The 26,958-nt window shown below is 39.9% G+C and overlaps 1 protein-coding gene across 1 annotated transcript; it reads right to left on the reverse strand.

The window, feature by feature from the left end:
- Positions 1–2,222: 2,222 nt before the first annotated feature.
- On the reverse strand, positions 2,223–2,841 carry LOC126607780 (uncharacterized). Its single transcript, XM_050275504.1, has one exon. It carries the CDS (start codon positions 2,684–2,686, stop codon positions 2,483–2,485), a length of 204 nt encoding a protein of 67 aa, XP_050131461.1. The 5' UTR covers positions 2,687–2,841; the 3' UTR covers positions 2,223–2,482.
- Between the last annotated feature and the right edge of the window lie 24,117 nt (positions 2,842–26,958).

A 26,958-nucleotide genomic window follows, 5' to 3' on the forward strand; every position in this document is an offset into this window, starting at 1 on the left:
TTTAATCCAGGCCTGAAGATGATGGGGGAGTAGTCTATGGCTTCAATCTCATCCAACTCGACGAGACTAAGCTGGGACTTTGTTGGAAAACAACCTGCATTGGAATAAGTGCGTAAATTGTTCGTTGCACGTCTGATCTAAGTAGAAGGTACTTAAATGTCTGCATAAGAGTTCCATTTAGGCCATCAGAAGAAGCATTTTTGTAATTTCTCACTGTTAGGGAATAAAATACAGAGGTCGCACTTGGTGCGATGGCAAGTGCCTTCGCCCATGAGCGGTAGGTCTCGGGTTCGAGACTTGGGAGCAGCCTCTCCATAAATGGGGGTAAGGCTAGCCGACATTCACCTCTCCCAGACCCTGCGTAAAGCGGGAGCCTTGTGCACTGGGTACGACTTTTTTTTAGGGAATAAAATACGATTAAAATTGAGATGGGATGTGACAACTACTCAAGGTCAAGGGCAACGCCAATGAACGCTCAGGGTAGTCAGCTGGCCCTTCTCAATCTAACCGTTTGTGATTTGTATATGTTCATATTTGATTTTGTATACATTATTCTTAAGTCATGACCTTTCTCACTGATTGGACCTTTAGTAAAATTAAAACTAACATAAATTTCACAACTATGCAAATTTTGAGTCGTTGACTCGTATGTTTCTAGGCTCCTAAGATATAAAAATTGGTAATATGGATGCTATATACAATAATAGTTGTGGTTATTTATGAAATAAATTTTTATATTAGTGAAATTTACTACCCCTGCATGAAGAGGCATTATTATGGCACCTCAATCCTTGAATGGGGAAAATCAACTTGGCAAAGGCTAGAATTTTGTGCTATTAGATGATTTTTTTTTTAATCTTAATTTTTGTTAATTAGGTTGACCCTCTTTAGTAGATTTTATGGCACAACTACTGCTCAAGGTTCTCTATAAAGTCGACATTTGTGCATTAAAAGACACTTTAAAAGAATCAGAGACGAATTAAAATTATATTATTGATAATTTATTACGAGGTTAAAATTATCATTTATTCTTTAGTATAGATAATATTGTTTGTTAAAAAAATAAAAAGTGTCATTTTATACTTATACCGAATGTATAACTTTTTTCACTTACATCTTATATATATATATATATAATGGCTTTTCAGAACGCTTTAACAACTCCCTCAGACAATTGTCGACAAACTCAATAATCGGGTTACAGATTACAGAAGACAATGTATGGGTTGGCCATACGTACATTTTCAACCACACTTTTCTAAATTTCATTTTAAAAAACCAAGACAATATTAATAAACAAACAAAAGTTAATTTTATTCTCTCGGGGCTCCAATTCGTTTTTTTCTCCTTTTTGCAACAGAAGTCTGTAATTTAAGGGTAAAGATGTGGAGACTAAATTTATAAACTAAATTTTAAAAACTAAATGACGATGATTGAATTATAACTAATTGTTGATAAATGTACTCATTTTTATTGATGACATGTTATTTAATTTACAAATTTTGTCTTCAAATTTAATATTCTTAACGTTACCCTTTCATCAGTAATCCGCATATCTTGTAATAAAGTCTAACGTCTATCCTAAATATTAACCTAGAGAAATGTAGATGTGTTATTTCCTATAAAAATTGGCAATCGAAGGTGTCCAGACATTTCCTGATAGAATATATTTTCTGCACAAAAAAGTTGGTCGCCATTAAAAAAAAGGAAAACTAATGAAAAAGGCTTAAAACTAAGGACAAAATAAAGGGTAAAATGAATAGTACCAGGATTGATTTTTTAATGTAAAAATATGGTTTTTCGTTAAAGTAAACAGTACCGGGTGCTTTTCATTAAAGTTCCCTTAAAAAAACAGAAACGAGTTGGTGGTGGATAGAAGGTTCGAAACCCCCATGTTTTGATATTGGTAAAATTTAAAAACAATGTGGGACTTATAAGCTAACCTGCAATGAAGCAATGAAACACATAGAGCCAATGATTAATGTTTGTAAAATATAATCAGAATTTCGTGAGTATAAGTGATATTACTACACTAAATTATAAGTTATAAAGAAGAAATATTTGAATTCGAGACGAAAATTCTAACCACCAAGTAATCCACTACTTGCATAATTCCAAATGTCAAGCAAATAATGCTACACTGATGATTAGTGATTTCCTCTAAACAAGTAATTATAAATTTAAACCGGTCAATAAATTACCAAAAAAACAGACACAAGACATTCCAACCAGTCAATAATTAGATTTAAGAGCAGCAGATCGCATGTCATTGTCATTAGCAATTCGACATTCGAATTAAGAACCATCTAACAATCATTTGTACAACAAAAGCCCCAGCTGGTTCCTGAATCCCATTAATAATTGTACTCAAAACTAAAATAGCATAGAGAGAGAGAGAGAGAGAGAGAGAATCACAAATCTAGCTACGATTTCTTGGGTCTCTGGTAGTAGTTATATAATTATACATAGTTGTTGGTGTTGTCTAGTAGTACAGGACCAAGCGCCTGGAGCAGAGAGTACAGAAGTACTTCCTCTTGATCTTGAAGCACAAGGGCAGAAAGCAAAGCTTCCGCTGAGCCTCGACATCCACCGCCTGCACTTTTCCTCCGCAGTACGGGCATGCTCCAGGAGCTTGCTGCCTCCCCAGCTCCTTCTCCTCCTCGTCGCACACGTACACAAGCCACATTTTTTTGTCCTGGGATTTAACTCCTCTGGTTCTCTGGGATTTTGTTGAGATGGGTGTTATGGGGAAGCTGGGTTTTGAGAGAGAGCTCTTGGATTGGGGGGTTTGGGGGGTTGGAGACTTGGAGTTGGACAACTCAATGTGAAATTAATAAAAAGAAACTGAAGCCTGTCAGACTGTCAGTGACTACTTAAAGGGAAGGGGAGAGATAGGGACTCGGCTTCTCTTCCTTCTCTCTTCTCATATACTCTTATCCCCTTTTATTTTGTATAGTTACGATTAAGTAATATCAATATTTTATATTGATTTTTTATAGATATAATAAGACAAAAAATAATAATAATATAAAATTTTGATGTTGCTTAATCGTGACAGCACAAATAGAAAGAGATAAGAGTGTATAAGAAGTGGGAGGGCAGAGAAGTCATGTACAAGAGAAAGAGATTGAGGAGAGGAATATATCCCACATATATTCACTTGGGTTTTTATTTTTTTGAACAACCGATATTATTTACATTAGGAGAGGGAATGTACCTAATCTCACAATAATTTAGAAATAATATGGTTCAAATTTGTTTTTGATGAGAATCGAATCTAAGATCTCACATTTATAAGTAAAGAGAAATATCACTAGATCGTAGTACTAAATGATATTAAATATGAGTTATATATTTACATTTTAGGATAGGGCACATAAGGAGTAAATATAATAGAAAAATCGGAAAAACTTGATATAAACTCGTCATTTATAAAAATCAAAATTAAGATATTCTTCTTGCAATTAAAGAGACATCATTAAAATGTAGTACGGATGACTCTAATATCGCTTTATGAATAATGTTATTATGTGTTACTAGAAACTTGATCATGATAGCTGACAGTTTGATAAACATAAGACAAATATGATCACACTTGTATGTGGTTATGTAATTTTCCTAAAAAACTACATGAAAAGCATATTTTGATAAGTATGTATAGTTTTAAAAATCCGTCAAGGATATTTTCCTATAGAATCTTTTTTAGCTTTGTATTAATCAGCTCTATTGTTCCTGCAAGGGCTCCAGGTCCGAACGGCTTTTTTTTAGGGAGTTTTAAAGAAACACTCCTGGTACTGTTCACTTTTAACGAAAAACTACATTTTTTCCTTTCCCTAATATTATTTATTACACCTTTATTTGTCATTTTTCATTAAAACTAAAGATTTTTTGAACTTTTCGTTAGTTTTTTTTTTCATAATTGTTTTTATTCTTTTTATCCTTCTTGTTGGAATATTGCTGGTTTGTATATTATTGCTCTTGTGAAAGATTTTTGAAGCGTGGTTGGTTGTAGTCGAATGCTATTTGCAATTCTGTGGATCTTAGCCCTAAAATGGAAATGGCAGACAATATTACACAGTATTGCCTGCTTGCTTTTGCTTACTTAATGTTTAAAATTATTCCTAAGATTCTTGCTAATTGGTTTGGTTGTATTGCAACCCGGTTAGCTCTCCTCAGCAAGCAGCGTTCTTAAAAGAAGGACGAATCTCCGAAGGATGTGCATTAATTGGTGACCAAAAATTCATGGTCACACATACATTGAAATTGATATCAAAATTATTAGGAGTAAAACACTATATTTATTTATGTTTGACTTTATCAAATTTAAGGGTGAGTGGCCAAGCATTCTAACATTTTGATGTGGATAAAAAAGGTGATTGAGTATTTAGACTTGAACACCATCACAACAATTGGTTTGTTATTCAGTAAGACGGTAATCATAAGAGATAAGAAGAGAGGAACCCTCTACTTACTCATATAATCATACAAATGAGAAAGTCTCTCCTCAAATAATATGACACTATGTGTTGTCGAGGTTCTAAGGTCATCTTTAACTGACCCGGCCAAAGACTATAGGGTTACAAATAATCCATTTTGACATGAAAACCATCTCAAACCAAGAGCTAGGCTAAAGGGTTTGTGGACCCACGCGGCCAAAAATCTCAAAACAGGCCAATGGGTTGGCCAAGATCAGCCAGCCAACTAGCTCTCTTGCTTCGTTTCATCTGCTTTATCTCCTCTCTACGTCATCCCTTTTCTATTTAATCCAAGCTCCAAGCTAGCAAATTCAGAAAAAGAGAGAGAGGGAGATAGAAAAACTGACCAAAACGAATGAGACCCCGATCTAAATAAAACCAAAACAAAATCTAATTAAAATCCAGGACAGCAATGGTTTGCTTGCAATTGCTGCACTCGTTTTTTCTGATGAGACTTTGATAGACCGACCACTGGCAGCGTATCAACCATGCAATTTCGATAAAGACATCGTTTTCTTTCTCATTCTCCTTCTTCTTCACGATTATGCTCTGGGCGCCGCTCTTTTATGGCTTTGTGAATCCCCGAACACTTCTTCAGTTGGAGAGCTCGCCGGGAAGCGGCAGCGGCAAGCACTTGACAAAGGAGGAGCTTTGGTTCGATCAGACACTCGACCGCTTCTCACCGTACGACAGTTGTGTTACGAGTTATATATTAGTTAAAGTGTAGATAGTAGATTATTGTCCCACATTAGTGAAGTATATATGTAATACCAATTGTAACTCCTATATATACTCCACTTTGGAGATTAATGAATATATAAGAAATTCCCAAATATTGTCATTTATATTTTTGGTATTTACCATGTTTAGTTTAATATGGCATCAGAGCAGTTTGCTCTTGGTGACTTGTGTGTTTTAATTTTGTTCCCACGTTTTTCATGATTTCTTTTGTTAAAAAAAAAAAAAAAAGTGAATAGTGTCGCGCTTCAGTACATTGCTTTGCTACATTGCGTGAATAGTGGTCTACTTGTGTGAATAGTGCATAAACAGTGGTTGCTACAGTGCCGTGAACAAGCTCTGCTATAGTGTTCTAGTAAATTGTTTTCATTCCGCTGCGTATCTTTTGGGCCTTTATTGTTCGTGATTTTGTTCAATGGCTCAATATAATCATAGTGTTGTTATGCATCTTGGTGGAACAAATAAATGAATAATTGATATTGGGGCCACTGATCATGTGACTAGTGATCCTAGAGTGTTTGATGAGTTATGTGACTATGTTCGTGATCCGTATATTACTAGTGCAAATGAAGCACATTTCCCTGTGAAGGGTGAAGGCACTATCTCTCTGACTCCAACCTTATCACTGGTCTGTGCTTTACTTGTTCCTGATGTCAAGTGCAATTTTTTGTCGGTAGGAAAACTTCTTGATACCTTGTATTGTCCTACGTATTGTTATTTTCAAGGCATTTAAACTCAGAAGATAATTGGTAGTGGTAAAAGAATAGGGGGTTTGTACATCTTGACTATGGAGGATACTGTTGTTTCCGGTTCAAATAATCATCAAGTTTTAAGTGCTAAAGTGGATGATAGACATCAAATTTGGTTGTGGCATCGAAGATTGGGACATCCATCATTCAGTTATATGAAGCATTTGTTTTCTTGTTTGTTTCGCACTTGTAGTGATTCAAAGTTCAAGTGTGAAACATGTGTCATGGCTAAGAGTCATCGTGCTTCCTTTTTCGTAAGTGATTCTAAAGCTACTTTACCATTTGATTTGATACATTCTGATGTGGGGGGTTCGGTGAAAGTACTTCTAATGGATTCTGTTGGTTTGTTACTTTTATTGATGATTGTACTCGGTTAACTTGGGTGTTCTTGATGAAGAATAAGAGTGATGTTCCGTTACTTCTTCAAAAAATTTGTACAATGTATCTGCTCAGTTTCAGACCAAAGTTAAGGTCTTCAGGTCTGATAATAAAGGAGAATATGTGAATCACACTTTGGCATTTTTTTCCGTGATCATGGTATTATTCACCAGACGACTACTCCGTTTACACCCCAACAAAATGGTGTGTCCGAACTGAAGAATCGTCAAATAATAAAGGTTTCTCGCTCCTTGATGTTGGATAAATGTGTTCCTAATTATTTATGGGGTCATGCTGTTTTGGCTGCTGTGTATTTGATCAATCGTGTTCCAAGTAGGGTTCTTGATTTTCAGACACCGTTTGATGTGCTACAAAAACATGTTTATATTGTTTCTGTATCAAAGTTTCCTCCGAAAGTGTTTGGGTGTATTGCGTATGTGCATGTCTACTCTCATCAGCGGAGTAAACTTGATGCATGTGCTCTCCGATGTGTCTTTATTGGGTATCCTAACAATAAAAAAGGCTACAAGTGTTATCATCCTCCGACTCAAAAAACTTATATTAACATGGATGTCACCTTCCATGAGGAAGTTTCGTATTTTGTGACACCCTCTTTCGACTTTCCACTTCAAGGAGAGAGGGGGAGTGAAGTGCAGATTCGAAGATATGGTATGAATGATGTGTTACAAGCAGAGTTGGGAACAAAACCTATTATGTTGCATGATACTGATCAGTCGGCTACAGATAGTGATCGATCACCTGTCATCCCCGGAATTATTTCTACCGACGACAGATCAGATGTGCCCAGCAGGTTGCCCGTCAGTATGTCTTACGAATTACCTTCTGATGATCAATTGCATACTGCTGATATGTTTAACGAGTTGCCTGATGATGGTTCGTTCAGTGATGATTCTTCTAACAGTTTGGTACAAGATGGTAGCATACATGAGGTAAATTCTGACCATTCTTCTACTTATCAGCTGCCTCCACGAGTTAATCATGGAAAACCTAAAGTACAATATGAGCCTGATATGCATGCCAAAGCCAAATATTATATTAACAATTATGTGTCTACTCATCGTTTGTCCAAGCCATATGCATATTACATATGTCAGCTATCTAGTGTATCAATTCCAACAAAATTGCAAGATGCTTTGTCTGATCCTAAGTGGGTTAATGCCATGAAAGTTGAGATGGAAGCTTTTGAAAAGAATTCTACTTGGGATTTGGTTCCTTTACCAAACGGGAAGAAAGCTGTTGGATGTAGATGGGTGTTTACCATTAAGCACAAAGCAGATGGTTCTATTGACCAGTATAAAGCTAGATTAGTTGCTAAGGGTTATTCTCAAACCTATGGGGTGGACTATCAGGAGACTTTTGCTTCTGTTGCCAAACTTAATATTATGAGCGTTCTTCTGTCCTTAGTAGCAAACCAAGATTGGCCTCTGTTGCAGTTTGATGTTAAGAATGTTTTCCTTCATGGTGATCTTAAGGAGGAAGTTTATATGGATCTCCCACATGGTATTGGAACATCTCCTGGAAAATGTGTTGTATACAGGTTACGAAAGGTCTTGTATGGTTTGAAACAATCTCTTAGAGCGTGGTTTGAGAGGTTTACAAGTTCAATGAAGAAGTTTAGGTATATCCAGAGTCATTCAGATCATACTTTGTTTCTAAAGCGACAAAATGGTAAGTTAATTGCATTAATTATTTATGTTGATGACATGATAGTGACTGGTAATAATTAGAAAGAGATACAACACCTTCAAAATTACCTAGCTACTGCGTTTGAGATGAAATAATTGGGAGAATTGAAGTATTTTCTTGGAATCGAGGTTGCACGATCCAAGCATGGTATTTTTCTATCTCAACGAAAGTATATTCTTGATTTGTTAGCTGAAACAAGTAGGTTGGATTGCAAACCTGTTGATACTCCGATTGAACAGAATCATCGTATGGGCTTATTTCCAGATCAAGTTCCTACTCATAAGGAACGGTATCAGAAGCTTGTGGGGAGATTAATTTATTTGTCTCACACTCGCCTTGACATTGCTTATGCAGTTAGTGTGGTAAGTCAGTTTATGCACTCACCTAACGAAGCTCATATGGATGCAGTAACCCGTATTTTAAGGTATTTGAAGATGACTCCTGGCAGAGGCCTGGTTTTCTCCAAGAATGGTCATTTGAATGTCAAAAGGTATACAGATGTAGATTGGGCAGGTTTTATCACTGATCGGTGATCTACATCTGGATATTTTACGTTTGTGGGTGATAATTTAGTTACTTGGAGAAGTAAGAAACAAAAAGTGGTAGCTAGGTCAAGTGCAGAAGCTGAGTTTCGTGGTATGTCTCATGGTGTATGTGAGTTGTTGTGGTTGAAAAATTGTTGAGAGATCTTGGGTTTAATCCCAAAGGTGCTATGAAACTTCATTGTGATAACAAGGCTGCTACTGAGATTGTTCATAATCCAGTGCAACATGATCGAACAAAACATGTGGAGATTGATCGATATTTCATTAAGGAAAAATTGGATGCTGGAATTATTATGTTTCCGTTTATGGGATCTAAAGATCAACTTGTTGATGTTCTTACTAAGGCTGTGTCTAATAGTGTGTTTTCCAACTCGCTTGACAAGTTGGGCATGCGTGACATCTTTGCACCAACTTGAGGGGGAGTGTTGTGAGTTATATATTAGTTAAAGTGTAGATAGTAGTTTATTGTCCCACATTGGTGAAGTACATATGTAATACAAATTGTAACTCCTATATATACTCCACTTTGGAGATTAATAAATATATAAGAAATTCCCAAATATTGTCATATATAGTTTTGGTATGTACCATGTTTAGTTTAATATGTTGTAAATTCCCGCAGCAATACTACGAATTTCTTGACTACTTTAAACCTTCCGACAGACCCATTTTCCTCAAAATTTGTGGAGAATCCACGTGCGGTGGCATCTCCAACGATTATCTGAGTGTAAGTCCTTGTTGTTCTTGAAATTTTTGTTGTAAAAATTGTAAATTTGGAAGAACAATAGAAACTTTTGGAGATTTTATTGAATTGTCTATGTGCAGGTGTTGGCTAAGAAGTTTGGGTGTCTCTTACTTGGGAGCTCTTAGTGCGTGGTTTCATGTTAAGTTTCCACATTTGACATGTGTGCAGCTTGATATTGATGGTGACTTCATATATTTTCTAGCGGATGCTGCTGTTATAGCGGTAAAAGTTGTCTCTTTCTTAATTTTGTCACTCTGTTTCCAGTTTGTAAAATTATTGATGTTTATTTGCTTGGCACCTTGCAATTTCAGTATTGAAATCCCGATAATTTATGCTCACCTCTTGTTCAAGCAAAAGACGAATGGAGACGATTTGGTGGTATGTTTCTCTTCTTTTCATTCCATTTGGTTCTTTAATGAAGCAATCTTGGTCCACAGTTGTGTTCTATAATTATCCACAAATTGACATTTCATCTCAAAAAATTATTAATGTAGTTTAATTTAAGTAACCGTATTAATTCAATTAAAATAATAAATTATATTTGGTCCTATGGTCATTTGGCCCCTCAGTTGGAGATGGTTTTTTGTCACAGGCTATGTTTGGCCTATAGCCCTCTGGCCTCTCGGTTGAAGATGATAAGAAATATGGCATGACACTATTCATTAAAATATTAATGTTTTGGAGGGCTATAAGGCTAAAACGAGTTATCTAGCCCTCATTCGATTGTAAATGACCTAACAACAAGAATGGTTTTTATTTACACACAAGTTAAAGAATGGTTTTAATTCATATGAACAATGTCATTCTTCGTCACTAGTAAATGTGAAGTTTTACTTTAACTCCTATAAATGGCTATAATGATGTAATACTTGTGTCGAATTCATATATATTTAACTTATTGTGTGATTTAAGCAAATTTTATTAAAAAAAATCAAATAAAATTAATAATCATACTGTTTTTTATGTAAAGATATTCTACTCAATCAATAATTAAGTACAGAACTTAACACATATAATATGTTATCCAATGTAAGTCGAATTTCAAACATTCCACTTTATGAGTAAAAGAAAATAAGAAATTTTAATGAAAAGCTTTCAGCACTGTTTACTTTAACGAAAAACCACATTTTTACACTAAAAAGTCAATTCTGATACTATTCACTTTACCCTTTATTTTGTCTTTATCGTTCAAACTCAAAGCTTTCAAATCATTTTCATTAGTTTTCATAAGAAAATATCATTGAACTAGAATTAGACCTGGCATTCGTGTCGTGTTTTTCATGTTCGTGTCGTTTTCGTATCATACTCAATATTTTAACGGGTCGTGTTGTGTAACACCCGTTAAAATAAACGGGTAAAATGACCCGATCCGATAATATTAACAGGTAATATATCCCGACCCGTTACCCGTTAAGCAAAATATATTTTAAACCAATAAATAATCAAATGAAAAATATAATACTAAATAAGTATATACATACCATATTGTCACATTCAAAACATAAAAACACAATTTCCTTTTAAGTATATTTTCACTTACCTAAAGTCTTTAATAGTTTTTTAATTAATGTAGAAATGTAAAAAAATATAGAAAATATATATAAATGCTCGTAATGACAAGTTTTACAACTTTAATGAAGATCTTAACTTCGAAATTCGCCACTATAATCATATAAATCATAGATTAAAATTTAACCGTTGATTGTTGTTTACATTTACACTTCATTGTTCTCATCAAATTTTGTTTTTTCAGATTTTGTTTTTTGAAAACTTGATCTATTAGAGGATGCAGGAAGATGAACAGTTTAGATTGTTTATATTATATTCAGAGTTTTACGGTTAGTGAAAATATTGCTTGATGTTTATAAAGTTTCTACAAACTATATGATATCGACTCATATTGCAGTTAACCGTAAATATCGAAACGTGATATCAAAGATCTGAACTGTTCAACTTCTTACATCTGCTAGATGATCATGTTTTAAAAAAATAAAATTTAAAAAATGAAATTCAATAAGAAGAATAAAGCGTAAATGACAATCGACGGTTAAATATAAATTCAAGGTTTATGAATTATAGTGTTGGATTTCGAAGCTGACTCCTTCATGAAAGTTGTAAAGTTTGTCACTATGAGTGATTGTATATATTTTTTTTTTACATTTTTTACACTTCTACAATAATTATTATTAATTTTACCCTCAAATAAAAAACATTATTCATGAAGGTTTGGAGGATTTTAAAAATCTAAACGATAATGTAAGTGTAACCATTATCTACTCGTGGAGGAATAATGATAAATCATGAGTGTTTATATATTTTTTCACATTTTTTCATACTTGTATGTATGTCTTCTTAGTTCTTGCTTATACAAATACTATATTAGTTTATTTTAATTTTGAATAACAACATGTTAAGTAAAATTTATCCTAGTAATGATAATAAGGAACTCTCATAACAAAAATAAATAATGACTAAAACTTTTTTTTTTAAAAACTTATATAATTAATAATACAAAACTATATATTTAATATAGAATATATTGTATATATTAATATGACTATTGTATTTTATAATAAATCTTTTAGTAATTGAACTTTAAAATTATCAAAATAATTTTTTTCTTAATAGGTCGAAACAGATTATCCACATGTTACCCGCATATATACCCGTTAATAATGAATTACCTAACAATAACCCAATAAGTTATCCTGTTGATCCGAAATCTGTTATTTTCGTGTCATGTCAGAAACTGCCAGGTCTAACTTGAATTATGACCAACAGAAAAACGTGACTCTCCCCTGCCACAATCTGAGACATGACGTCAGCATATGAGAGTAGGCAGCCGTATATCAGGCGGTGGGGCCCAAGGCTGATGGCAAACAATGCAGATCCACGACTTGCCAAGATCGGTTAAAGCTGAAGGAAGCCCACTGATTGCCCTTCACTTTCCAAAAGGCGCGTCACCGCCTGGAATGTGGACGCAGACTCTCACTCTGCCGGCTCAGTAAACCCTCAAACACCGTTTTGGTCGTGAGTCCGTAACATAAGCACCGACGCAGATGGGGAGGTGCGTGAGCGAGTGCGTATGCATGCATTTGATTTGTCGTGTTATTTTGGTTTTGAGATTCCCTTTGCAGTAAAAGCTATCTGTTGCAAAAGAGCATCTTTGAATATCTGTATGAGCTCGCTTGCTTGGTTTAACGTCTGTTGTGATTTTCAGCTTTCTTTTTCTTTTGGATGTATCATTTTCAATTTTTGACAACTACTAACCATTGGAAATGTTATGCATATATAAGGTGGAAGTAATTAACAACTCAGTTCTCATTAAAGTTGAGAAATACTCCCATGTGGTGAGTTGTCGTTTTGATTTTGACATTTCTCTTAATTCACGTGGTTTTGGCTTAAAATTCTTCTACTTTCCTTTATATTATATTTGTACTATTATTATAAAATGTTAAAAATACTCAATTTTGACTGTGATTACAAGCATGATGAAATTCTCCATAATCTTTCCGAGCTCAAAAGAGGTGAATAACCGTGACTTATTACCAATTGTCCCCCCTTTTGAAAAAAAAAACACTGAGGACTATTATTTAACTTTTACAACAAAGTATTATTTTTAAAAATTATTATTTGTACTTCAAAATTTTAATTTTGCACTTAGTATTTTTCTTTCTATATATAGAAACTTTAGAGCACAAAATAAGAAATGATTGGAACTTCTTTTATACGATAACACTTGGTAGGTTACGAATGTACTACATATGTTGTGCTGTTTGAGTCGCATATTCAAAAAGAGACAACTTCATAATTTGCTAAGATTTTATTTTTATTTTTTTTTTGGAGAGAAAATTTGCTAAGATTTATAGTATGGTAATCACATTCTTTTTTAAAATGGGGATCCGCGACCACCCTTCCAGATGCCATAGTATGCTAATTACATTAGTGTTCTATGTTGGGACGTTGCAGGAAAAACTGACACGAGAAAATCGTAATTAATGTATCATCTCTAGGTTTTATTTGGTCAAGGAAGATTACTTTTATTAAAAACTAGTATGTAGAGCAAAAAATAATCCCAAAAATTCTAATGGCGACACGTGAACTTTTATTCAAGAATGACAAGATTGCTCTTAATAAATGGGTAGACTTCTCATATTCTCCCACGTGCAGCTCACATCCCTGAAGGACTCAGCAGCTGAACACCACTGCCCACAGCTCACCTGCCCATGACAAGGAATTAAAGGTAAGGATTAATTACCCAAATCCTATCTTGAATACATTCCTAATTGAAAATTGACTCCAATCAAGTAAGTAATCCTAATTTAAACCAATTAAGGATTATTACCTTATGATCTTAAGATATTATCTCCTATTAAATATCTTGGAAATATTTAGAGAATATTTTCTCCATTAAACCCTAAATGGTCGGCCCTAGCCCTATAAATACCCCATATTCTACCATTTTTCAGGGCTTTTGACAACCCTAAAAAGTCTCAAAACACTTTACTCTCTCAGAGAAACTAACTTAGGCATCGGAGATCTGTCGACCTAACCCCCCCACCTCGTTGGCGCATGAGGCTTAGGTCTCTGATCAAAGTTGTTAATTGTTTTACAGGTGCATTTTCGTCAAGACTAAAGACGGCGGAAATTTGCATCCACAAATTGGTGCTATCGTTGAAAGCTGATTCAAAATACTCGAAGAAGCCTTTCGCATTTGTTTCTTGAATTTTCTGTTACGTTGAATTTCTCACACGTCGTATCAATTAATTTTTCCTAGAAAAGTTTCTTGATCAATCCCTGAAAAAAGGATACAATGGTAGGAAATTCATAAACTACGACGAACGGAACACCATACATGCAAGGATTTGGACCGAAGAGTGGAGATGAAGACATAGCCCCACGACAGAGATCTTCAAGGCTCAACACGACAGCAGGAGAAGCCCTACGGCCGCGAAGCCGAGTCACCACAGTCACCACCGTGACCCAGCAGCCACGGTAAGGCCACCAAGCCACGACACCACTTCCACCTAACTTAGGTAGGAAGCCCAGGTCCATTTCCAAGCCCGTGGGCAAGAGGCCCAAAACTTGGTAGCTGCCACAGCAAGTCCTGGGCAGGAAACCCAGCCCAATGCAACAACTGGCCTTGTCACACAGTAGGCCCAAACCCGAGCCCATAATTCGGCAGCTGCTGCCAGCCAAGCAGCTCAACGGGCCCAACCCAAGACACTCAGCCAGCAGGCCAAGATGTGGTAGCCTAACGACCAGGAAGGCCTGGGACCATGCAGATCCAAGGATTGCCCGTTATGGGCTCAAGCTTTGTACCTGTAGTATACTATACTTCCATTCCACATGGAGACGCCCATCATCCAGGTTTTACCAATCTAAATGGCGAGTACCACCTACCCTAACAGGTCGTCAATTTGACGAACGCCCTCGTGCAGCAGACCACCTTGGTGAACCAACTCCTCGAGCGCATCGAGATGCAGCGCGCCCCAAATGAGGTGTCCCAAAGTAGGACAAGACTGGAAAAACGTGACTCATTACAGCGATGTCCTGGCAAAGAACTGCTCAGCTAGCCACGAACCGAGCGTTCGAGCAGTGTACACTTTCATTTGGGCCCTCGGGGAAACGTCTTCTCCCTCCTAGATGCGTAGAGAATCGTTCATTCCTGACTCCGCTCATGAGTCAGTGTGCATTCAAGGTTGGGTCTATACTCCGACGAGCACTCAAAATCTTCCGGGAGAAGTGTCCACATGAGCCTAGACCCGCAAGGAGATTCTCATACGAGGCAACGAAATAGACAGCCGCTTGACGCCTAGAGAAGAGCACGTGGGTAGTCCAGCTCAAGTTCCACTGGTAGCCCCCACCTAGAGAGATGGTGTGCAGCACAAGGTAAACTTCGTGCACCGCAACCACAATATAGATAAGTAGGACGAGCCGAAGAGCAACATGGACCAGCGGGTCAACATCGGGGGCAGCCGAAGGCTCCATTGCCCTACCAGGTGCAAATTCAGAAGGAAGTATGAAGGCTTGTAGTAGAGCGGCTGCGCGGATTTCGACACATTGACACTACCGATGATGCTCTTCGTAGAGACGTGGCCAACTTAAGCAGGTCACCATTCACAAACGAGATTGAGCGGACGGAACCACCACGGAAGTTCAACCCGTCACATTTCACCTTGTTTAGGGGAGATAAAGATTCGGACAGACACTTGATGCACTACCGAAGTGCCATGACCCTCTACGCCAGCAATGACGCTCTCATGTGCAAAATCTTTGCCACGACGCTACAAGGCGAGGCACAAGACTGGTTCTACACCTTGCCGCCATGTTCAATCCTGAACTTTGACGAACTTTCCTTGGTTTTCACTAAGGAATATTCGTCCTATTGTTCGATTAAGAAGAGATCTGACCACCTTTCAACATGAAAAAGGACTTGAATAAGTCACTTTGTACTTATGTCACGAGATTCAAAGCAGAAAAGGCAAAAATCGTCGGATGCGATGATAGCATCGCATGCTCAGCTTTTCGAAAATGACTCATAGCAGATCACCTACTTTTCGGAGAATTAATTATAGGCGAAAACCTGGCAAACTCTTATGTTGTGGCAGAAAATCATTCCCTTTGGGACGAGGAAAATCGCTTCCAGAAGTAGCTTGAGTAGCCACGCAGAGCCGAAGAACAGACTTAGAGCGATAAACCGCTCAACATCAAAAGCAAACCAGGAGACAAGCACAGGAACCGGTCTCCAATGAAAGGAGGCAAGGCGCTCAAGTCGTACACTAGGCTTAAAAGTCCCGATCAGCCAAATCCTTCGCGACCTTAAGGACAAGCCATGGTTCAAGCCGTCGTCGCCGCCTATAAAGGGCGACACCTCAAAGATAGACCAGACCAAGTATTGTGCATTCCATAGGGATCCTGGGCACACAACCAATGCTTACACAACATGAAGGAGGTACTTCAAGCAACTCATGAAGAAAGGCAAGTACGACCATTATATTGACAGACCGGTTGCCCGGTTAAGGTGAGAAGCAAATGCCGATGCCGAACCCCCAACCAAGACAATCCCAATTAATGAAATCTTTGTCGAATCTGAGCATCTGAAGGCCACCAATAACTCCAAGAAGAGGAAGATCCAGCAGGCGAAATCAGTCAATCAGGTTCAAGCCATAGATGTTGTACTTGGACCAATCGTCGGCTTCACCGAGCAAGACGTTGAGGGAGTAGACTTTCCCCACGACAATGCCCTAATGATTTCTGTACAAATGGCCCACGTCATCGTTGACAGAGTCATGGTGGACAACGGTAGCTCAATAAACCTTCAACAACTGTCAGTCATCCAGAAGATGGGTTTTGAAAGCACGGTCCAACGCAAAGCAGAGGTCTTGACCGGATTCAACGGACTTACCTCAACTGCCATTGGCACTATCACACTCAATGTAACCAGCCTGCCAATCATCTCGTCGTAAACCTTTATGATTGTCAGCGACCTATCTCCTCACAACGGGATATTGGGCCGACCCTGGCTAGTAAAGATTAGAGTTGTGACCTCGGTCGAGTATCAGAAAATCTGATTTCGCATCCCGGGAGGAGTAATTGGAGAAATCAAAGGCGACCAGGCCATGTCCAAGCGATGCACTGTACAAGTTCTCAAGAAGTCAAAGAAGAAATCTTTCGCCCCAGCAGTAGCAGCTGAAGTGCAGAAAGACGACTCTACCTCCGCCAAATAACAATTACAGTAGGCAGGTTAAGAAGATGACGTAAGATGAGTCTGGATGGAAACCCGAAGAAATTGCCGAAAGCATTATTCTTGACCCTCATTAGCTGAAAAAGAGGGCTAAAATCGGCTCACGTCTAAGCCCAACAAAGAAGGAAGAACTCACGGCTTTCCTTAGGGAAAATCGTGACGTCTTCGCATGGTCACCCTCTGACATGCCCGACGTTGATCCAACGATAGCTTGTCACAAGCTGCACGTTAACCCCACTGCCAAACCTGTGATCCAAAAAGGTGACATTTCGCACCCGAGCGAGTAGCGATCATTGAGACAGAGATCAACAAGCTACTAAAGGCTGAATTCATTAAGGAAGTGGCACATTCAGTATGGCTGGCCAATGTCGTGCTAGTAATGAAAAAAGAGAAGGGCAAATGGAGAGTATGTGTGGATTACACCGACCTTAGCAAGGCATACCTTAAAGACAACTACCCGGTTCCCCGAATCGACCTTCTCGTTGACTCAACATCTGGGAACCAGCTGCTCAGCTTATTGGACGTATATTTAGGCTACAATTAGATTGGTGCACAAGCCTGACAAAGAAAAAATTGCATTCGTGATCGAGTGAGGCACATACTGCTACAAGGTCATGCCTTTTGGCCTCAAGAACACAGAAGCAACCTACTAGCGGCTCGTAAACAAGATTTTCAATAAGCAGATCGGGGTCACCACAGAAGTCTATGTTGACGACATCATGGTGAAAGGCAAGCAGTGGTCAGACCACATTCGTAACTTGGCAGAAACTTTTGTCATTCTTCAAGAGTACAACATAAAGCTTAACCCAGCCAAGTGCACATTTGGTGTCTCTTCAGGCCAATTCTTAAGGTACCTAGACATGAAATCGAGGCTTATCCAAGGCAAATCAAAGCGATCCTGGACATGAAATCGCCTTCAACTCTGAAGAAGATCCAAAGTTTGACCGGACGAGCAGTTGCACTCAATCACTTCCTTTCGCGATCTACCGACCGATGCAAGCCTTTCTTCAAGGCAATCAAAAAGGCGCAAAAGGACAAATGAGACGATGAGTGCGAAAAAGCATTTTAGGACCTGAAGCAGTACCTAACATCATGTCACATCCCAGGCCCGCTCCACCACCATAGCACTATATTGTCCGCTTTGGGCCCGACCACGCCCTCACGGTTTTGTTTCTAGAAGCTCACACGAGAACTTCTTAGTAGGTCACCCATCATGGGAGTGCTCTCGTGCGCTACTCGCTTAACTTTGAAGTTCTTACGGAATCTGAAGCCAGTGAGCTCCTAAAAGACCTCGTGCTAGGTAGGGATAAGAATATACATTTAAGGATCACTCTCCTAGGCGATGTGGGATGTTACAATCCACCCCCCTAAGGGCCTGACGTCCTCGTTGGCACATTTCCGGCCAAGGATTGGCTCTGATACCATTTTGTCACATCCTGACCCGAGGTCTACCACATCCTTGGCCCGCTCCACCGTTGTAGCACGATATTGTCCGCTTTGGGCCTCGACCACGCCCTCACGATTTTGTTTCTGGAAGCTCACACAAGAACTTCCCAGTAGGTCACCCATCATGTGAGTGCTCTCGTGTGCTACTCGCTTAGCTTTGAAGTTCCTATGGAATCTGAAGCCAGTGAGCTCCTAAAAGGTCTCGTGCTAGGTAGGGATGAGAATATACATTTAAGGATCCCTTCTTTGGGCGATGTGGGATGTTACACATCACCTCCATTATTACCCAAACCAGAAGTAACAGAGAACCTATACATTTATCTAGCGGTATCAGAAGTAGTACTAAGCTCTGCCCTCATACGAGAAGAGCTGGGGGCTCAATTACCTGTATTCTACACATCCAAAGCTTTCCTTGATGCAAAAACCAGATACCCGAAGATCGAAAAACTAATTTTGGCACTAGTTGTTACAGCTCAGAAGCTCAGACCCTACTTTCAAGGGCATCCGGTCATCGTCATGACCCAATACCCACTGTGATCAATTTTGCATAGTCCGGACACTTTTCAGCAAGTAATGAAGTGGGCATTGGAACTTGGTCAATACGGCTTAGCATACCAACCCCACACGACAATAAAACCCAAGCACTGGCAGACTTCATAGTAGAATTCACCCCGAGCCTGAAAGATGTAGCAACACAGCCTGGAAGTGCCCTAGAGGTAGCCGAGCACGCCATACCTGTACCTATCCCACCTGATGGAGATTTTTGGCGTTTGCAAGTCGATGGGTCATCCAGCCATCAAGGATCGGGAGTAGGCCTAGTTCTTACTACCCCAGAAGGCTTAATACTCGAGCAGGCGATCACTCTGAACTTCAAAGCATCGAACAACGAAGCAGAGTATGAAGCCCTACTAGCAGGTCTCCGATTGGCAAAAGACCTAGCAGTGAAAAAGCTCGTTATCTATTCTGATTCCCAGCTGATCACCAACCAATTTTCAGGGGAGTATGCAACAAAACATCCAAGGATGGTCTGATACCTCGAGAGGTACGAGAGTAGCTAGCGACATTCCAAGCATACACACTCACTCGGGTTCCAAGAGCAGAAAATGCCCATGCAGATGCACTGGCAAGCCTAGGCTCCACATTAAACCATTAGCTCAGACGCTCAATCCCAGTCAAGTTCCTGGAGAAGCCAACCATAAATGAGGAACCAGCAAGTGAAGTGGCGCAGATCAGTACGACCTCAAGTTGGCAAGATCCTATCATCGACTACATAGTCAATGGAACGTTCCCCGTAGATAGACTAGAGTCTAGAAAGCTCCAAATAAATGCGGCAAGCTACTACATGTGGAATGGCATGCTCGTTTGAAGATCTTTTTCAGGACCACATCTCCGATGCCTATCGCATCCCGACGACTTGAAGATTCTTAGCTCAATCCATGAAGGTGTCTGTGGAAACCACTCTGGAGGTTGATCCTTGGCGCAGAAAGCTCTCAAGGCTGGTTATTATTGGCCAACCATGCATCAAGACACCAAGGAATATGTACAAATGTGCGACAGCTGCCAGTGCTTCAAGCTTGTGCCCGCACTACTTGCTAACGAACTTCATCCACAAACAAGCCCAAGGCCATTCATGCAATGGGCGATCGAATTGGTAGGACCAATGCCACCTGCTACTGGGGACCGAGGCATGATGATCGTAGCGACCAACTACTTCACAAAATGGGTCGAAATCAAACCCATGACCACAATTACCCAGATGAACATAGAACGTTTTATATGGAAGAACATCATTTGCCGCTTTGGTATCCCATACTCTATCGTCATCGACAATGGCCCCACAGTTTGTCGGCAAAGACTTGGTAAGATTCTTTGAAAAATATGGCATCAAGTAGCACATGTCCACACCCTAATACCCATAGGGCAATGGGTAGGCTAAAACGTCCAACAAGATTATCCTCGACCGCTTTAAGAAGACCTTCTCAGACAAGAAAGGCAAGTGGCCAGACGAGCTTCCTGGTGTTCTATGGGCATATCACACCACCAAAAGGCGAGCAACCGGCGAGACTCCATTCTCCTTGGCGTATGGTTCTGAGGCGATTATTCCTCCCAACGTCGTAATGCCAAACATCAACACTGTACTGCTGAACCTCGAGCAGAACAAAAAAGAGATGGCTACCAACTTGCACTTGGCAGAGGAAGAGCACGAGAAGGTTATCACCTGTATCGCGGCCTATCAACAACATCTCCTCTCTAGCTACAACAAAAGGATAAAAATCCGACAGTTCAAACCAAGAGACCTAGTACTCAAGAAAACCTTCATCACCGCCTGAAGTGAAGGCTCCAAAAAGATGGCACCCATTTGGGAAGGTCCGTACAAAATCAGCCTAGTAGACAGAAAAGGAAACTACACCCTCACCACCATGAACGACAAAGAAATCGACAAGCAGTGGAATGCCTACAACCTAATAAAGTACTATGTGTGACTTCTCATCATCCCTTGGACCATGTTTGAGACGAAAAGTTCAAAGACTCAAGCAGCTCGATGGACGGAGACCTCGCATGCCGAGGATGATCAATTGTTATGATGTTATTGCCTATGAGAAAAGTTAATAAAAGCCTCTATTTTCAATGAAAATTGAAGGAATAATTTTCTTGCTTGGGCTAAATGCATAAACAAACTGATTACCTCCTGTGATAAGCAAAAAACACCCTTTGCCGGACGGACATGGTGCAAGACACCCGTTTCATGGCAAACATGGTGAAAAAACCCTATGCTTAGCAGACATGGTGCAAGACACTTGCTGCCCTGCAGACTTGGTGAAAGACACATTCTACCTGGCAGACATGGCGCAAGACACCCGCTGCCTTACAGACATGGTGAAAAAAATGCCCTAACCATAGCAGACATGGCGTGAAAACGCCATCTGCCCTGCATACATGGCATAACCACCCATATGATAAGTAGAAGGCGCCATCTGCACGTTCAGACATGGCGTATCCGGAATATCTAGACATGGATATGTAGTACGACTGATCAGTTTCCCCTGATGTCAGCGACCACTTGAGCCAGATGACTCCCAGAATTGGCCAAAATAGTCCTTCCACAGGAATGGACTTAGCCAACAGAAAGATTCAAGTCCGCGAGACCCAGGTCTCTAACCGGAAGAAACAGTTAAGTGCAGGACCTTTACCCATGAAAGATCTTATGTGAGCAAGATGGTCAGTCCTCGACATGCAGATCTTCATGAAATGGCTTGATTTTTAAGTGTTACAATACTAGTCAAGCAACTTAAGGGATCAAAGTTGCGGCTCGGAAGGATATGGCCTCTGAGAAGCAATTTCGCCTACACCTCATGCCAAAGAATGCCTCTGAGAGGTAGGGATAACACCTGAAATGGTCACGTGGGTCGTCCGCTTCTGTAAGTAAGACGCCCGACCGAGGACCCTACGATTATAAGCCCAAGGCAGCCCATAAGCCTGAACTTACATCTGCCTTGACTACGCGGACGCGCCTGCTCACTTATAAGCAGCGCTTCTAGCCGACGATCTATGGTTTAAGTTTTGATAGGACAAAATCGAGTGTCACGACTATAGTAGATGTGCGGACCTCCTCTACTTCCTATGAGAAGCACGAGTCTGACCGATAGCTTTATAAGTAAAAAATCTTGCAACATGCCCTGTGAGGGCCAAGGCTCAAGAAGTCACTAAAGTCGAGTGTCACGACTATAGTAGATGCGCGGACCTCCTCTACTTCCTATGAGAAGCACGAGTCTGGCCGACGGCTCTATAAGTAAAAAATCTCGTAACATGCCCCGGGAAGGCCAAGGTCAAGAAGCCACTAAAGTCGAGTTTCATGACTATAGTAGCTGCGCGGACCTCCTCTGCTTCCTGCGAGAAGCACGAGTCCGGTCGATGGCTCTATAAGTCAAAAATCATCTTGCAACATGCCCCGAGAGGTCCAAGGCTCACGAAGCTATTAAAGTCAAGTGTCACGACTATAGTAGCTGCGCAGACCTCCTATATTTCCTACGAGAAGCACGAGTCCGGCCGACAGCTCTATAAGCAAAAAATCTCGCAACATGCCCTGAGAGGGCCAAGGCTTAAGAAGCCATTAAAGTCGAGTGTCACGACTATAGTAGCTGCGCGAACCTCCTCTGCTTCCTACAAGAAGCACGAGTCCAGTCGACGGCTCTATAAGTCAAAAATCTCGCGACATGCCCCGGGAGGGCCAAGGCTCACGAAGCCATTAAAGTCGAGTGCCATGACTACAGTAGCTGCGCGAACCTCATCTGCTTCCTACGGGAAGCATGAGCTCGGCTAATAGTTCTATAAGTTAAAAATCTCATGTTTTTCCTCTTGCAGGTAAAGCTTACGAAGCTACCCTGATGCGAAAATTAACTTAACACACAAATTAAACCCTCTTATTGTCAAATTGTAGTATAAATGCAAGTAGGGATAATTCTAAACCGGGGATTAGAAGGGCTTGCTAAAACCTCTAAACTGACTTAAAAACATATAAACAAAGTTAAAAACACTAAACTAGACTCAAAGAACTTAAAACAAACTCAAAGGACTCAAAACAAGCTAAAAACGCTCAAATCTGCCTAAAACACACAAATTGGGCAGATTTGGACTCTAACACACTTTTGGGACACCTAAAAACACAAATCAAAACAGATTTTGACTAATAAAACACTTTAAAGTAAATGGGGTTTTGGTTTTGACGAATTTGAAAACAAAACAAGTAAATTAAAGAACTAATGAAATCAGCACGAATTTGAGTAAATTGAATGGATGGAAGGCTAGCTAAGAGGTTCTTCTCCACACATGACATACTTGCACATAAACCAATTTTCAGTTGTTCTTTCGATCAATCATGAAACTCAACACCCCAGGTTAATTAAGTTCGCTTAAATTAACCTTCAAGTTCTCCTTAAGTTATTGAATTGGATGGGAAAGCGCATACAACAATTCAAGTATTCTTTAAAAGTTCTTTACGTGAACAACACAATAAAGATACAATCAAAGATCATTAAGCATTATGAAAACTATAAGTATTGACGAGGCATTCATTATTATGAAGAGCATGAAACTCCTACCAAGAATTTATTTAACGCGATCGTTTATAAGCGACCTTCACTACTTGTGAATATAAGTTTGTAACTATTAGGTGAAACTCCCTTATACTCTAGCATCATATTCATGCATGCAAACTAAGTGTACACTCTTAATAAACATACACGAATAAGTTATCAATCAAGTAGTTAAACAAATTGAATTCACAACTTATGAAATCACAACTGAAGGTAATCAAATCATATTGCAAGCATGAACATGGTTTCGAATTCCCCCCTAGCTAAGGGGGGTTTAGTTCCTCATACTCACAAAGCAAAGATAAACAAATTTAGACATTGAAAACAAAAGAATGAAAACACCTAAAAACGCTCCAACAATCCAACTTGAATGGCAAACACGTCCAAGGATCCTCCTTCTTCTCTTTGTTGCGGCACAAGGTGTGGTTTGATGGATGAGTGGTAAATTATGGTGGTGGATGGATATAGGTGAGTTATAGTGAAGGGTGGATGGGTGGATTGTGTTCTCCCGGCCAAGGAATGAAAATGTAAGTGTATGGAGTTGTGAGATGTGAATGTAGTGTCTTTTGATGGATCTTTTCTCCTCCTTTGTTATGGTGAAGGGTGGATGTATTTATAGGGTAGGGAGAGGACCACCATCTAATTAAGGTGGTAGTGGTGTATGTTGTGGTAATGAGTGGATGTAGTGGGTGTAGTGGATGGATGTTTGGTAATGAGTGGATGTAATGGGTGTAGTGGGTGAGTGTTTGGTAATGAGTGGATGTAATGGGTGTAGTGGATGGATGTTTGTAGTTGTAGGTCAACACACTTGCACACACACATGCTGATTTCTAGCCTTCTAACTTTCAAAAACGTCCATCCTCATGTCTCCATGCTTGCACTATCCAATCTTGGCCCAAAAATGCTCCTAAATGCTCTAAATAGCACTTTGTTGCCAACTTTGTTATTTGAATCTACAAACACACGAAAATAGCTTAAAGTACTAAAATAACTAGAATTAAACTAAGTAAATGCCAAGAAACAAGCTAACTAAGTTGCATAAATATGCATCTATCATACCCAAAGCCTAAGGTGACCACGTGAGTCAATTGCTCCATTGGAGTAGCCCACTCAACTGCCCGTCCTACGGTAAAGTTTTACAAGACACCACAAGCAGGCAAGGCTTATGAAGCCCAAAAGTCGAAAGAAAAACCTAAGTGATGATGTGAGATCAACTACTTCATTGAAGAAGCTCACCCAGCCACTCGTTCTACAGTAAAATTTCACAAAATACATGGCGAAATAGAAGGATGAACAAAAAAAAGGAAAACTATTTATTAAATTTCTAGCAAATTGATAAACCGGCTTGAAGGCCAACAAAGCTCAAGCAAAGCAGAACAAAAAGGAAAAGATGAAAAACTCCTAAGTCTAAGCAAAAGGACTACTCCGTAGCAGCTTGCGCAACCACTGGTTTCTCGACTGCCATGCCTTCAGCAGCCGTGCCATTCCAAGCAGCTAAAGCTACCATTAGCTCATCCTCAGCCGCCCCTGCTTGGACTGCCTGACCTTCAGCTGCTCCACCAAAGACAACCTCAAATGAGAAATCAAGCAGATCAACTGGAGAAATGGAAAAAGTCTCGAAGTCCTTCTTGGAAAATTCATAATCCGACAGCCTGCCCTGAAGATGGTTTACATAGCCAAGCTTGTAGAAATCGGCCTGACAAAAAGCAAGCGCCATTTCGTGACCAGCTTTCTCATTCTTCAACTGTGTATTCTCCTCAACAAGCCTAGTGTGAACACGCTGCAGCTCATCCAGTTCATTTTTCAGGTTTTCGCTAGCAAACAGCGCACCTTGCAGATCCATTTCCTTGGACTCAAGCTTACTGACATTCTCATTAAGACAAGACACTCCAGCATGCATGAAGATAAGCTCATCGTCCTTGGAAAAACAAGCAGATTGTAGCTCCAAATTGACACACTCAAGGTCATTGACAACCGAAGAAACACGACTGATTTCCTTCTCTGCAGCTTCCAACATCGCCTGAGTCGTACTAAGCCTAGCATTCAAATGGGCGGCCTCTTCATGAGCGATCTCCAATTGCAAAGAAGTGGGGGCAAAGACACTAGACCCCTTCAAAACGGCAAGTTCAGATTCGAGCTTCTCGATTTTTTCAGCAGCCGAGCGAAGCTGAGCCACCAATGTCACTTTGGCCTTCTTAGCATACTTGACATCATCATGATCAACGCGCATAGACTCAGTTGCCAAGATCAAAGTCTTATGCATTGTAGCAATTAGGGAGGACCCTATCGAGTAAGCAGAATGCTTCATAAATGAGTTTGAGCAGACAATAACTTTCCCAACACTGTCAACAAACTTGGAGCATGCATTGACGTCCTCAAGCAGGTCAGCCTTCAGCAGCGCACAAACCTCAAGAAATTCTCTAGCCTCAGACTCGGTGGATCTCTCATAACTGCCCGTGTGAGCAGATTTCCCTTTCTCAACAGACGAGTTAGTCACAATAGAATGAGGAGTGGGCCCAGGCGCCACTTTAGTAGTAAAATCCACATTCCCGTTCTTTATAGATGTGAGCCTCTCAGAAGCCGATTCAAACTTAACTCCCGATGGATGGTTCGATACAAACCCCAACATCTGAGACACCACCAAACCCATTCGCTAGGCAAGTCTCTCAGTAATGAATGTAGTCACATTCGGAGTAGCAGGTTTTATAGGCTCAGGCTCGACGATCTTCTTCACCATTTGGGGAGAAGTTAGATCAATGATGAGCTTCTCGGCATCAAACGAACTCCCACGAGCAACAGAAGAAGTCCTTGGCTTTTTCTCGGTCAAAGGTTCACGAGCAGGTGAGGAAGATCTTTTCTTTCCACCCTCGTTCGCAGCAGGCTCTACAACAACGATTGGGCGAGCCAACGCCTCATCCTTTATCCACTTTATCTCTTCCTTCGAAAGCAGACCACATTTCTTCCAACGAAGAGGGCTGAGCAAGTAGTGCCACTCATGGTACTCAGCAAGAATGCCCAAGGCGACATGTACTTTCTTCATATCTGCCGAAGTCCTTAGAGTTGAGCCAAACTCCGAATCTACGCAAAGTAAGAAAGAATATCAATAAATTGAAGTCATGGAGTAGCTCAACAAAAATTCAAGTAGGGCAAGAATGAAGCAGTTCACTTACCTCCAAGGTATCTCTCGCCCAGTCATGATCACCTTTGCTAGATGCATCGAACAACCAATGGTGAGACCTTAGCTACCCCTCACCTTCCTTATGGTTGATCTCAAAGAAATACCATAACTCATTTATGGTCAAGCCAAGATTAAAGAACCTGCTCAAGTTCGAAAA

The sequence above is a fragment of the Malus sylvestris genome, chromosome 16 (assembly GCF_916048215.2).
Source record: "Malus sylvestris chromosome 16, drMalSylv7.2, whole genome shotgun sequence".
Classification (NCBI taxonomy): domain Eukaryota; kingdom Viridiplantae; phylum Streptophyta; class Magnoliopsida; order Rosales; family Rosaceae; genus Malus; species Malus sylvestris.

Excerpts from the sequence above, each read along its gene's own strand:
- LOC126607780 (XM_050275504.1), bottom strand. The coding sequence starts at position 2,686 with ATGTGGCTTGTGTACGTGTGCGACGAGGAGGAGAAGGAGCTGGGGAGG.